Source organism: Pelodiscus sinensis, chromosome 2, assembly GCF_049634645.1.
Source record: "Pelodiscus sinensis isolate JC-2024 chromosome 2, ASM4963464v1, whole genome shotgun sequence".
Lineage (NCBI taxonomy): Eukaryota > Metazoa > Chordata > Testudines > Trionychidae > Pelodiscus > Pelodiscus sinensis.
In genome coordinates, this window is record NC_134712.1 from 71503426 (window position 1) to 71517161 (window position 13736).

At 40.2% G+C, this 13736-nt stretch overlaps 1 protein-coding gene across 10 annotated transcripts in view; it reads right to left on the bottom strand.

Annotated features, from left to right (window-relative positions):
- ASXL3 (ASXL transcriptional regulator 3) overlaps positions 1-13736 on the bottom strand; it is a 160929-nt gene that overhangs the window by 69103 nt on the left and 78090 nt on the right. For 7 of the 10 annotated variants that reach the window (XM_025180831.2, XM_025180832.2, XM_075920751.1 and 4 more), the window contains one exon: positions 2334-2455. In XM_025180831.2, the coding sequence (XP_025036616.2) occupies positions 2334-2455 (122 nt within the window). Of the gene's footprint in view, positions 1-2333; positions 2456-9575; positions 10386-12224; positions 12461-13736 lie in introns of those variants that run through there. The other 3 variants (XM_025180835.2, XM_075920755.1, XM_006115356.4) reach the window with 3 other exon arrangements.

The window sequence follows — 13736 nt, forward strand, 5'->3', positions numbered from 1 at the left end:
AAATCTTTAGAAAAAACCCAAACTCCGACATATACTCTAAAAACAACTCTATACAAGATGTGTGTTTTAATAACTCCATTAACAGAGCAGACTCCAGAGCTCCACCTGGGCTCAAGCAATATTTCATGTTACCAGTTTGAATTTCACTTTAATGGACAAAAAGTAAGTAATTAAAAAAAAACTCTTACCCTTATTTAAATATGGCATAGATGAAAATAGCTGAAAGAATGCTTTCTGGATTGTCATTTTGTGACTGTTTTATTAAAGAATAAAATGAATGTACAGACTCGCAAGCAATCACTGTGACACTACAACATACATAGCTCTTTCTAAGAGCACAATGGAAATTTAACTTCTTGTTATTGCAGAACGGAACAGGTAAGTTAATATCAGCTGGTGAAGTGTCACATACAATTGCCTAATGTTTCTTGAGTATTCAAACATACTACAGACTCTTCTTTGTGCAAAGATGACATATTATGTGTCTATAAAAGCAATAGAAACCCTGAAGAGAAAATATATGGTAGGTGAATAAAGTTTCACACAGCAATTTTCTGAATAAAATTGCTGTCGAAAGTTCATTCACCTATTTTATAGGATTTGCAATACCAGATTAAATCAAATCAAATACAGCATTTTGCCTTTAGCAGTGGCCAATACCTGCTGCTTCACAGGCAAGTAAAGAAGTGCAAAAAAATCTCATCGCCCCAATACATATGTCCAAGTGTACCATGTTGTACATTGGTTAAAACATTATTTGCAGATAGCAGTAATAATGTCACAAATGAAAACATAAAATGTCATTACCATAATCTTAATTGTAAATGCTTTCCATTCTTTCTATTGACTACTTAGCTATCTGGTACCCTGCAAACCTACGGGCCTATGGCCAGTTTTGCAAGGACTTCCATCTTCATTATGAAATGTTGTGTTAATTAAATTTCTGTTCTTTGTTCATTTCAGTTTTTTGTTCACTATTTTCCATCTCTTTTATTCCCCCAAAGGTAAGCAAGTGACAAATCTGAACCTAAGAGTTTAGATAAAATGCTGACTCTTACCTACTCTAACGGTTAGGAGTTCATGTAAAACAATAATGGCTTACATGTATCTACTGAAATTTGAGTATTACAGATAATACAAATTAAATGAAGTTTCAAAACACAGTTTCTTTCACTCACAACTCACACATATTCCACACAATTAGTAAAGTCTGCTTCACCTACCACACTACTTCTGCTGACCTATGTTTGCTGACCTACTGAGCCTAAAAGCTCCAATTTTGCAAATCACTGCTATTCTGCAATTCATGTAGGCCTGTACTTCAAGTAACTTGCTTAAATCCTATTGATTTTAATGGGACTTAAATTGTAGTACTTAAATGCCTGTTGAACAGGGATGAACACAAGTACATGCTTAGATGTTTTGCTGAGCTGTGGCCTACATTAATAGTTTTGGAATGGCCCAGTGTTTGAGATAATTGGCTCCAACTACCATTTCCTTTTGCTACATGTAAACTGAAAACAATGGGGGGAAATTAAACCAACCATAACCTCATTACACCAATATTTAAGAAAAAAATTATTTTATTTCTTAAAAAAATCTTTAAGAAATGAGAACCATTTCTGCTTTGTCAAGTGGAAATCATGATTAGAGTGACATTTTTTAAAGAAACATTTCTATGATTTTTCATTCACTCTTTTCTAATATGCAACTGATTAGTACTGTTAGAACATATTTCTCACATCATTAAATGGTTTAGTTTACCTCAAACCACAAATACTCAGTCACATGTTTTATTTATTCATTGTGTAAACTAAATCCATCCAAACTCAGTTTATTCAAAATAAAGACACTCTCAGGTACTGTATTCTAGCATTCAATACAGTATTTGATATGTACAAACTGAACAACAGTAAGTGCACTCATCTTTCAGTGCTACAACCTCTCAAAATCTATTTTGCAAACTTTATTTTAATACAGGTTGTTAATGAACATGTTTATACAAACAAAACTAGGAAGTGACAATAAAATATACAAAATGTTTTCTCTGACATAGAAACCATTTAAAACCTCCTCAAATACAAGTATAATACGCAGGATTACAACACTAGTGCACAGAACACAAAAGCTTCAAATGTTTTCCCCCACAACAGTTCTTACTGCAGATGTTTACAGACCAAGAAAAAAATGGCCAGCTAAATAAGTTCCTGATAGTTTTATTAGAAATATCTTAAACTCTTTCTGTGGTGTTTCTATATTGATTTATTGTTTAAATACACCGGAGCAATATGTTAAAAAGAAAGCCACCTCACTACCAATAAATACTAGCTTACCTGTTTAAGTGCCTTTTTGGTGTGCTGCTGGAAGGAAGACACTAGCTTGCTTTGTACTGTTGTGTTAGTAAGGCTTGAGTCTCGATTGGAAGACGCTTCTTCAGATATCTGCTTCGGACAAACTATGAAAAAAAACCATTTTAGGAATAGCACTGTTTAGGGGCTTGAGGTCTTAAAAGCTCTTAAAAATTGAATAAGGAGCCCCTGTCACCAGAAAGCAGTATCCATGGCTAATGGCTCATGAAAGTCATGGAGTCCCAGGGTCTGCATCAACTTGAATTTTCAGCCACGGTCTAATGTCTAATTCATCACTTCATAAAGGTCCATCCTAATCATGTTCAATTGTAGGCTCGAACAGAGGTGAGAGCTGAGTTCCAGAATAAGAATGTTCACACTGGGAGTTAAACCAAAATAACTATAGTGGTATCACTTTATTATTAAAATTCCCCTTGTATACATCCAAACTTTAAGTGACATCAGGGGCTAGGCCAGCACAGAAGCTGTGGAGTCTGGGAAGCTAAACTACATACACCAAGCTCTTTTTCACATTACAGGGTTCTTCTTCCCAAATCAGAAAACTAAACTTTTCTCTTGAATGAGCCAGTTTGTTATAGAACCTAAGTCTGTATCCTTCTACGCAACTCAGGAGCTCATGGGTATTTTCCATGTGATCAAACCTTGATGTGGCAATTGAAATATATAAATAAAATATCACTGTGTTTTCTAAACAGAAATAGACAGTAACTTCTTTTCCCAGGGAAGTTTAACAAGATTATTACATGTCTGAATATATATTTGGAAGAGACACACTGATGGCCCTGTGTTCTAAAAATATTTGTAAATATATAACTTCATAACAGATTGTAATGGCTTCTAAGGAATCTGTCATATAAATAATGCTTGGTAAACCAACACCACACACATGCTTATTTGAATGATACACTGGAATAACTCACATAGAGAAGAGCTCTAGTATCCCAAGCAAATGTATGTTGCTATTTTTCAGGTCTCTTAAAAGACATGTTTTGATGAGTTAATATTACAGTACTTGCTTTAAAAAGCTACCTGAATATGTGTGAGGGTCTCAGAGTAAAAAAGTAATGTAAACTATTTTTTTAAAATCCAACTATATTTAAAACAGCCAAGCAATCCCATTAGACTTACTTTTCAGCAGATATAAGTAAAATGGCTGTAAAAATATTTGCAGACATTTGGAGCCTTGTCTATATTGCTTCTCCCACCAATTTTGAATACCAGTCCTGCTAAAACTGTCAGAATCAGTTTGAGTTGTGGGTAAATTTTCCCATGTTCACAATAAAGTGATTATAATAATGGATTTAAATCCTGCCCTTAGATATACAGCAAAGACTGCCACATACCTTGGAATATCAATATCTACTATAGTACTGTGCACATGTGAACAACCCAGTAGATGGTATCTCAAGAGTGCAATGTCACATGCCACATGTATAAAAGCAAGTTTGGGATCCTCAAAAGAGTTCCAACAGTGTATATCAGCAGTAAATTTAGTTTTATATTTTTATCTTGCCTTGCTTGTTTTTCTTTTTATTCCTCAGTGGACTATGCAGAGAACTGTCTGCCACTCAGTTTCTTCATCCTTGGTAATGCCTTTCACCATCAATATTATTGAAACTTTTTGTGTGTATTTGTAAGATAAAGTACGGAGATCTGACAACTTAATTGCCAATAATTCATTGCTAGCATGAAGTATAACTAGTAACGTATTGAACATTTGTTTTCATCTTGGGAGAAAAAAATAGTCAATACTCATCTCACAAATAGTGAAGAAAGAACTACTTTTTATAGTTATGTCACTAAGTCAATACAGTTCTCAGTGGATTGGGAAGTGAGTTTTGCCAGAAGCTTTTAGTGAATGTTTTCTTTTTTCCTTAAGCTGAAATTATGCCTTAACACCCAGGGGAACTGGGTGGACAAAAAATGCCTTGAATTTTACTGCATCATATCAGTGAGGATTCAGTCTTTTTCACATAATCAGCAAGGCTCACTATCAAAGAGACAGGTTAAAATAGCAAGAAGATGTCAGCAGCAAATATGCTAGTCTAAATATTTATTCAACTCCATCTCTACAATATTTGTGTATCTGAGATATAAAATACACAAGGCAAAAACAGTAGCTTGATATTTTAAGTTGCTCAACTTCTGTTTCCACATCCCTTTTTATTTTGAGTAAGAAATTGTGATGATTTTTATATTTCTATTAGGTAGCCACTTTGAGTTGTTGGCAAAACAAAGGGGTCAAAGAACTGAAGGAAAAGCACGAGTAGTTCTATATACATAAAACCTACAACATAAGAAAAGGAATAATAATTGGACTCTGTTAATAAAAAACAAATGAATTTTAGAAAAAATATGACAGGAAAGCCACAAACTGCCTTCATAAGAAAGTAAGATGCAAAATGTCCTGTCATTAGACATATAAGTTTATTCCTCCATGGTCACAGGGAACCATACCCACACCTTATATAAATCAGAATCTCCAATTTTCATGCAATTTCCAGGATATAAGCCCAAGTACCCTTCATTTACTTTATTGATGATAAAAGTTCTCAATATTGTGATGCTGTATCACCATTCAAATGACAAGTAGTCACAAGGCAAACGTCAAACTCTTAATGCAAAACCTCAGGGCAAAACCACAATGTTTGTAACCATATATAATAAAGGGAGGAGGGGAAGTCCATTATCTTACTTCCCGCAAATGAAAAGTGATACAGAAATAAAACTAAATGGAAAAGTCAAAGTGTAGAAGCAATAGCAATATTCCCTGGGGAACAGCAGTAAGAGCAGAAAAGAAACACCTCAGCAAGAAAACGGTTAGCTCCAAAATGCAAAATAGAATGAAGAATAGTGTAACAGCAGGAGTTAGAAGAAAGAAGAGCTCACAAATGATAAGTAGATGTAACTGCCACATGCACACATACCCTAATATCAGTAGTGTGGAATCCTTTGTTCTCTTTGGATTATAAAGTAGTAGCAGCAATATGACTGGCTGCCTATGCAAAAAGTTCTGAACAACATGGAGCAGAATGGAAGAAACATCTGGGTAGTCAGCAATTATTCGCTACTAGTGCCAAGAGGAAGTGGGGAAGAGAAAGGAAGCAAGCAGAATTAAGGCAAGGGAGGCACTTCATTCAGTGGTATAATTAGCATTAGTTTTCTATTCTATATGTCATCTCCTTCAAGGGTATGGGACCCAGTAGGACAGGGGTGGGAAAAACTAATCTCCCACAGGGGTGAAGTGCACAAAATCGACTAACTTTGGCTCCCTAAAGGATCTGGCATGTGAGGGGAATGTCTTTCTCATTTTCAGTCAGAGGCCATGTCAGTGAGGGTGTGTGTGGGGGGGGAAGACTGCCTCTCACTTGTGTGTGGCCCCTGATGGATTTTTCTTTAGATCAGCAGCCTCAACCCAAAAAAAGCTCCCCACTCCTGCAGTACAGAAAGCGAACAGAAAGGGCTGAGAAGCCACAAATTATTATGTCTTTGAATTGACAAAGGAGCTGGGTTTCAGGAAGAAAGGAAATAGAAGGTAAGAATTCCTTAGTGAGTATTCAGAATAAAATGAAAAGGGTTTAAAATAATAAAATAAATGTGTCAACTTTTGACAGCACGGCTTACTAACTTACTAATTAACTGAGGCTCATAATACCAATATTCAGTAAATCAGTGCACTCAAAAATGTTTAGTGAAATATAATTCAAAATTCCTATGAAGCAACAGCACTGAAAGTTACTGGCTATGTCTAGACTGGTATGATTTTCCGCAAATGCTTTTAATGGAAAAGTTTTTCTGTTAAAAGCATTTGCGGAAAAGAGCGTCTAGATTGGCACAGATGCTTTTCTGCAAAAGCACTTTTTGCGGAAAAGCGTCCGTGCCAATCTAGATGCGGTTTTGCGCAAGAAAGCCCCGATCTCCATTTTCGCCAACGGGGCTTTTTTGCGCAAAAGTTTTTACCTGTCTACACTGGCCCTCTTGTGCAAAAACATTTCGGGAAAAGGGCTTTTGCCCGAACGGAAACGTCAAAGCATTTGCGCAAGAAGCACTCATTTCAGACAGTAGAACGTCAGTGCTTTTGCGCAAAATCAAACGGCCAGTGTAGACAGCTGGCAAGTTTTTGCGCAAAAGCAGTTGCTTTTGTGGAAAAACTTGCCAGTCTAGATGCAGTCACTGAGAATAATAATAATTAGATTTATTTATGAACTACAGAAAAAGAAAATATCCCTGAATGCTTATGAAGCCCCATCATTCCAAATAAAAAGAACAGTTGATTTTGATTTCAGATTGGCCAAGGCCAGACTGATTTAAAATCAGACCAGAAAAATCAAGAGAACTATAATTGCTTCCTTAGTATATTTATCTCAGCAGATGAAAAAGTTGGACTACTAATAGCCATATTACAAAATCAATTAATATTGCTACCATATCCTAAAAACTGTAGTTACCTCAAATAAAATCTATGCCTACAGGCTTAATATTAAACTATATAGAAATCATCCTCCAAAACATAAATCTGACTAAAATATTCTATAAAATTCATGTATTTTCTTTGGGTGACACAGATATATACTTGTTTTGACATAATTGGTCATGGGTTGTCAACACTAATATATAAAGCAATTCATGTAAGTCACTCTTTGATCTGCACAGCTTAACTTGCGAAATCTGAACAGTTCATATCGCCAGTCTATTAGGTTGATTCTTTATAAAGCAAAAAGTAGTTTGGGGGATAAAGTGATTGTGTAGTTCTTTGTATAAGGAAATAGTAACACTGTGAAAACATCAGTAGCAGTGCTAAAAGACTTTTTTTTTAATGAAAAAACAAAAACAACAAAACCTATAAAATGTTATGCTCATGTTAAAATAACCAATGCAGCACAAAATATAGTGGAAACTAAAAACTCCATAAATCCCAGAAAACTGGGATCCTCATTCCATAGCAAGGCAACTTTTGCATCAGAGAAGTACGATCTGTTACTAACCAACCACTAACCCTTTAGGCCTCACTAACTGTGCTCTATAATAGAAAATAAAGAGCCAAAAGACCTCACTCAATTAGCTCTCAACCATTGCACCACCTCTATAGTTGGGACCCTTCCATCCTCAGCAATGAAGCAAAGGGTAGGCATCTTGCCCTGGGGAGAGGAGAGAGAAATTTCTTTTATAACTGTTGGTGGGGAAATGAAGAAAATTAATCAAAAACTGGGTCTCTGTCCAATATGTAAGCTGAGGAAGAGCCCTGTATGTGATCCCATTAAACTTCTGCTGGGAAAAAGCCCACTGCATATTAGTATCAGAATATACACCAAACACAGTCAGCGGAATTTCTCAGCATCATTCCCAAGAATTCAATTGCTGTAAATTGCAGGCTACCTTGAATAAGACAAAATGGCCATTCCTGAGAAAGAAGAGTTTGGAAAGTTTCAATTCCTATTTCATAGCTAAAAGAGGGGGAAGAGTAGCTCCCCATAGTCAGGAGTTATCCTTGTAGTTTCTTAGCCCAGAAGATGGAATTTCAACAGACTAGCAACTGAAAAGACTCAAGGTGAATTTGATCCTGCAACTTGTGAATGGGTAAACTACTACATTTACAAGTACAGGCAGTCCCCGGGTTACGTACAAGATAGGGACTGTAGGTTTGTTCTTAAGTTGAATTTGTATGTAAGTCGGAACTGGTACATATTGTAGGGGAAACTCTAGCCAAACATTTCTCCAGAAATCAGTTTTATTCTCCCACACCTCACTTCCCTCAGTCCTTTATTCTCAAGCTGAGGTGTCTGCTGAGAAAAGCCGCTCCGCATCTCCCTAATCTGCTGGGGGGGGGGGGGGGGCGCTAGCTTCGCGTCTCCCTGGTCTGCTGGGGGGAAGCAGCTAGTGCGGGGTGGCCTCACCCTGTTTGTAAGTAGGGATCCGATGTAAGTCGGATCCATGTAACCCGGGGACTGCCTGTATTCTCATTTACACAAGTGCCATCTTTCTTTTGTTTTTCTTACATATACCCATGACTCTGTAAATCTACTCCAACTCCTCTGATGAAGTGGGTTTTACCCAGAAAAGCCTATGCCCTAATAAATCTGCTAGTCTCTAAAGTGCAACAGCACTCCTCATCATTTTTACATTCACTGTTACACTACTGATGAAGTAGACTACACTAGAGTGTCGAAAGAGGATATGCAAATTCTGCGGGAATTTGCATATCTTCTTCCAATCTCAGTTTCGAAAGCAGAGCTTTCAAAAGTTAAAGTAGTTTAGACGCAGCTTTTTTGGCAAACCTCCCCTTTGTCGAAAAGCAGCTCTCTCTCAAAAAATGAGGTTTACGTGGCTTTTTGACAAAATGTGGGGGTCTGCCGAAAAAGCCACATCTAAACTACTTCCACTTGAGATTGGAAGAAGACATGCAAATTCCTCTTTTGACACTCGAGAGTAGTATAGATGAGCCCACACTGTATTCGGTTTCACTTTGGCAACTAGGGAAATTCTAAAGTTAAGAAAGTGCTGGCAACTTTAGCCTTTGTTAGCAGGTAATAAGGCAGTGATGGGCAACCCAGGTTAGTGAGTGTTCTGCATGAGTGGCTCTCCATCTCAGTGAGCCCAAGACTGTTATAACCAGAACAGTCTCCCAGGATGGGGTAGAGTTTTGCTAACTGCACTTGCATACCTAAAATATGTGAGGAGCACTGACTGCATTCAAACAAAGTACTGCTACAATTCAGAGGGAGCGCATGGCTCTCTCAGTCAGTACTGTATTGTGTGCAATCAGCACAAACATGTGTCACTTTAGTAATACCTGTAGGAAAAAACTACACAGATGGAAACCAGCTGAATCAGGCAACCCTGCAGGTGAGGAACAGTAAACAAAGTATCTCATAGGCTGCACATAGAACCCCAATGGGCTGCATGCAGCCCACAGGCCACAGGTTACTCACCACTATAATAAGGTCAACTACGGTTTTCCCATCAGCATAGGAACTCCACCTCCCTGAAAGGTGGCAGATGGATTGATGGGAAAATTCTCCTATTGACCTAGTGCTGTCTACACTGGGGTTAGATAGGCTTAGCTTCTTCACTTAGGGTTGTGGATTTTTCACAACACTGAGCAATTAGTTGTGCAGTCCTAATTTCCTAGTGTAGACTAGGCTTTACTCAGAGCTGGTCACACTTTAGAGTCTATAATTGGGTTAGGATTGGAAGTGGCAGTCATACCTTCTTATAGATTGCTACTGTCTCCACCTTGAGACCATGATGCACTCCTCCAACTGGAGTGAAGGACCATGTTGGCAGACTGAAACCGATGGATTTCACACAATCTGGAGATGGGTTTCAAACAATCTGGTGATGGATACGGTTTTGACTACAGACCACATTAATGATCTATCATACCCAGTAGAATACTATAACCATATCTTATACTAGACCAGGGGTTCCCAAACTTTTTGACACAGGGACCAGTAAATCCATTCACAAAATTTTGGAGGACCGGCAATGTTCATTTGCATATTCATTAATCAAATGATGAATATTCAAATAAGTTGTTTCTGGTCCTCCCAAAACCCCCAGTGCCAGCTTTAGCAAAGCTTTTGATATGGTCACCCACAATATTCTTGCAAGTTAAGAAATATGGATTGGATAAATGGACTGTAAGACAGACAGAAAGCTGGTTAGACCAGGGTTTCCCAAACTTTTTACTTTAGTTGGAACCCTTTTTTTTCAGTACTGCTTTTTGCAGCCCAAAAATATAAACACATAAAAAACAAACTGAGAAAATACCAGACATATAGCATGCCTCGTATTTTCTCATTAGGTAAGTTGTATTATTACTAGATGAATCAGTTTGTAGTTTCGAACTGCCTGGCTAGTAAATGTGCTCAAGCTGCAAGAGTGTGTCTACCAGCCAGACAGTTCGCAACTACTCGAGGGGTGTGTGTGTGGGGGGGGGGGGGACAATAGAATCCCCGGGCAGGACTAACTCATGCTTTGTGGGGGAAAAGGAGGAACGGAGGCAGCGCCCCAAGATCTACATATGGCCGGGTCAGTCCCCCTCCCCGCAGGCTGATTTATTCTTCCCCCCTACTTCCCCTGCTATGCCTCTGGCTAGCCCCACTTCTCCCAACCCCCTTGCGGGCAGCCAGTTCTCCCCCGCTTCTCCTCCCAATCTCCCTTGGCCAGCCCTCCTTCCGGCGGCCGCTTCTCCCACCCCCTCCACATCTTCCCCGGCCAGCTTCCTGGCCCCAACCTCGCACCCCCTGCAGCCCTACTTCCACCAGCCCCCCAAACTCCCCAGCCTGCCCCGATTCCCCCATTCCAGTGCTGCTTCCGGTGGCCAGCTCTCCTCTCCTCCTCACCCCAGAATCCCCTGGCACCTGCACCTTCCCTTAGCCCTGCACCCTCCTGATGCCTCCCCCTTCCCTTACTGCCCCTGCCCCCTTTGCCCTCTCTTTCCCCGATACCCACCCCCTCAGCACTCTGCCCCATTCCCCTCCTGCCCCTCTGTGACCTCACACATGACTTGCTCCATCCTGCCCTTCCTCATGCCCTCCCCTTCTTTCTAGCCTTCTCCCAGCACCTCCTCCTCCAGCCCCCAATGCCCTTCCCCTCTCCTCTCCTCTCCCAGTATCACCCTGTCCCCCCTCCCACTGACACCTCCCCTCCTGCCCTTTCCCTCGTTTGGCATTTGTCTCTCTCTCCTGCACCCTGTCCCTTGGTGCCTTCCCTTCCCCCTGCCCAAGCCCCTTCTCCTTCCACCCTCCCCGCCCCCGCCCACCTCCTCCTCGCCGCCCAAGCCCGTTCCCTACCTTCTGCCTTCCACATTGCGGGGCCGGAGGCCGAACCCCGCCACATGCCTCTGGAGAGTTTTAAAATCCCGGGCCGTGACATCATGTCATGCCCGGGCGTCCGTCCCCCCCCCGCCCAAGTGCAATGCCGCACATGGGCAGCAGCAGGCAGTGAGGAGGAGCCGTGCACGGTGGAGACGCTCTGGGAGCGGGGTGGGAGGACGTGTGGGGGGGCCAGCACGGGGGCCTGGGCCCGCTCCAGGCAGAGCCGGGGGAAAGACCCAGCTCCACGTATTGGTGGAGCAGGGCCCCCGGCTCTGTAATTCACCAGCACTTCTGGGTTCAGGGGCGCGGGGCCCGAATTGGCCTAAGGTCGGCTCTGCTGGCAGCCACCAGGCATGCTGAGGCCTGGTATTTTTTTCCCATGGCCCGGTACCGGGCCGTGGCCCATAGTTTGGGAAACGCTGTACTAGACTATACCATTTTGGATCTTAAACTTTAAGTATGGCTTCATCTTTACAGGCTCTCAGTGTACTAGGATGACCTAAAATTGATTAGATAAAGCCTGCTCAATAGCTGCTGATAGAATTCTCATTCCAAACCAGGTAACTGGGGCATGAACAATTTTTTAACATATGCCATGACGGTATGGGATATGAAGAAAGGTTTCCCCATAACATCTGCAAAATCGTGATGTGCAACCATTTCAGATGGTCAGCAACCTAATTAATCCAAGTTGTTAGCACAAAATTCGAAGAAACAACCATGTGCTTATCACTGAGGAATTCTAAAATAATTTTTTGTAAAAAAATTACTCAGATCCAGAAAGTTAGCACCTGTGCTGGCAAACTGTACCTTGGGTGGGGAGAAGGAAGAGAAGAACAGATTCTTCTCAACTGAATTTCAACAGGTACTGAGAAACCTGAAGGCTATGACTTAAAGACAAAGTGGAGAAACACTGGGAGGCAGCTGAATAACAGTGCCCGCCTCAGGGTACTACCTTCTTTTAAGGAAGGTTTTGCTAGATACCTCTCCTCTGGCTCAACAAACTCTCAAGATTGAAGATAACTTCAATTATTACCACGTGCTGAATCCTCATTTTGGAAAAAGGTCATCATGGAGGAAGGGTAGAACCACTCTGGCAGCCTCTGGAATTCTCAAATCTTCCCACTGATTCAGTACTTTACAGATATCATGCTTTTGTCAGCTGGTGACTTTCTTCTGGCACTGGATAAAGATCAGGTGCTCTTGCTGATTCTTTCAGACTATTAGACACTGCTGAAACATTTACAGCCCAAGCCAAGGTATATGGAATCACTCAAGTGGGTCTGTTCCATCTTTGTAGATTTTAAGGCAAAAGAAATTATGATTTTTAGTGTTACTTCCTATATAACCAAGGCTAAAGAACTGTATGCAGTTATTCTTGCATCATGCTCATCTATTACAGTTAAGCTAGAGATTCTTAAAAAAGAGACACGAGATAAGACTTTGAGTGACTGAAAATCTACCACATCCCCTGCTTTATGTACATGTCACTTTACTAATACTAGCAGGAAAAAACTACGCAAATGGAAACCAGCTGCATCTAGCAACCCTGCAGGTAAGTAACAGTAAACAAAATGTGCTGCGGTCCACACGTACAACCGCATGGGCCACACAAAGTTCCAGTAGTTAATTACCCTGTTCAAAATGTATATCTTAATTCTAACCAGATTTTACCTAGCTTCAGGTTTCAGCCATGAAATCTGGTAAAATCTTTATCTACTAGACTAGAAAGGGCTCTTCTACTATATGGAGAGAAGATTTCTGGTACTTATCAACTATGATACATCACTTCTTGATTTTCTCTTTGATAAAATAACTAGCTTGAGCTTCTTAAGTATCTCACTGTGTAAGACATATCTCCAATCTCAAATAATTTGTATCGCTCTCTTCTGAACTTTCCCTTTTGTTCTACACTCTTCTCACATCATAAATTGATACAGTTGTCTAGTAATGGTGTTGCCAATGCTGTATACAGCGGTAATACCACTTTATTTTTATTTGATATTCCCCATATTCTAGATGTTCAAAGATTGCATTGGCTAGTATGTCATACTAGAAACTAGGGATGTGAAAGTGTAAATGTATAACTAATAAGCCTGGGTGTATCAGATAACGTTCATGGTTACACACAGATTCCAGTGCCATTCCCAGCATGTACAGGCTGCTATCCCCCTCCCCCTTCATGTAACCGCTAAGATTTGTCTACAGTTACACGTTTACCTAATTATCCACATTTTAACATCCCTATTGGCTATCTTCTATGATCCTTGCTAGAATTACTGCTGTATTATATTCCTATCCCCATCCCATTAGTGTAATCTATATTCTTTGTTCCTAGATATAGGAACTTGCATTTGTTTGTTATAAAATGCATGTTGTCCAGGCCAGGTACCACGATGCATTATGGTCATGGCCTTATCATTATTTATCACCCCATCAATTTGGCCATCTATAAACTTTGTCATCAATGATTTTATATAACTTTGTTCCTAATCATGAATAAAGATACTGAATAGCACAGGGCCAAGAACAGAGGATTTCACTGGAA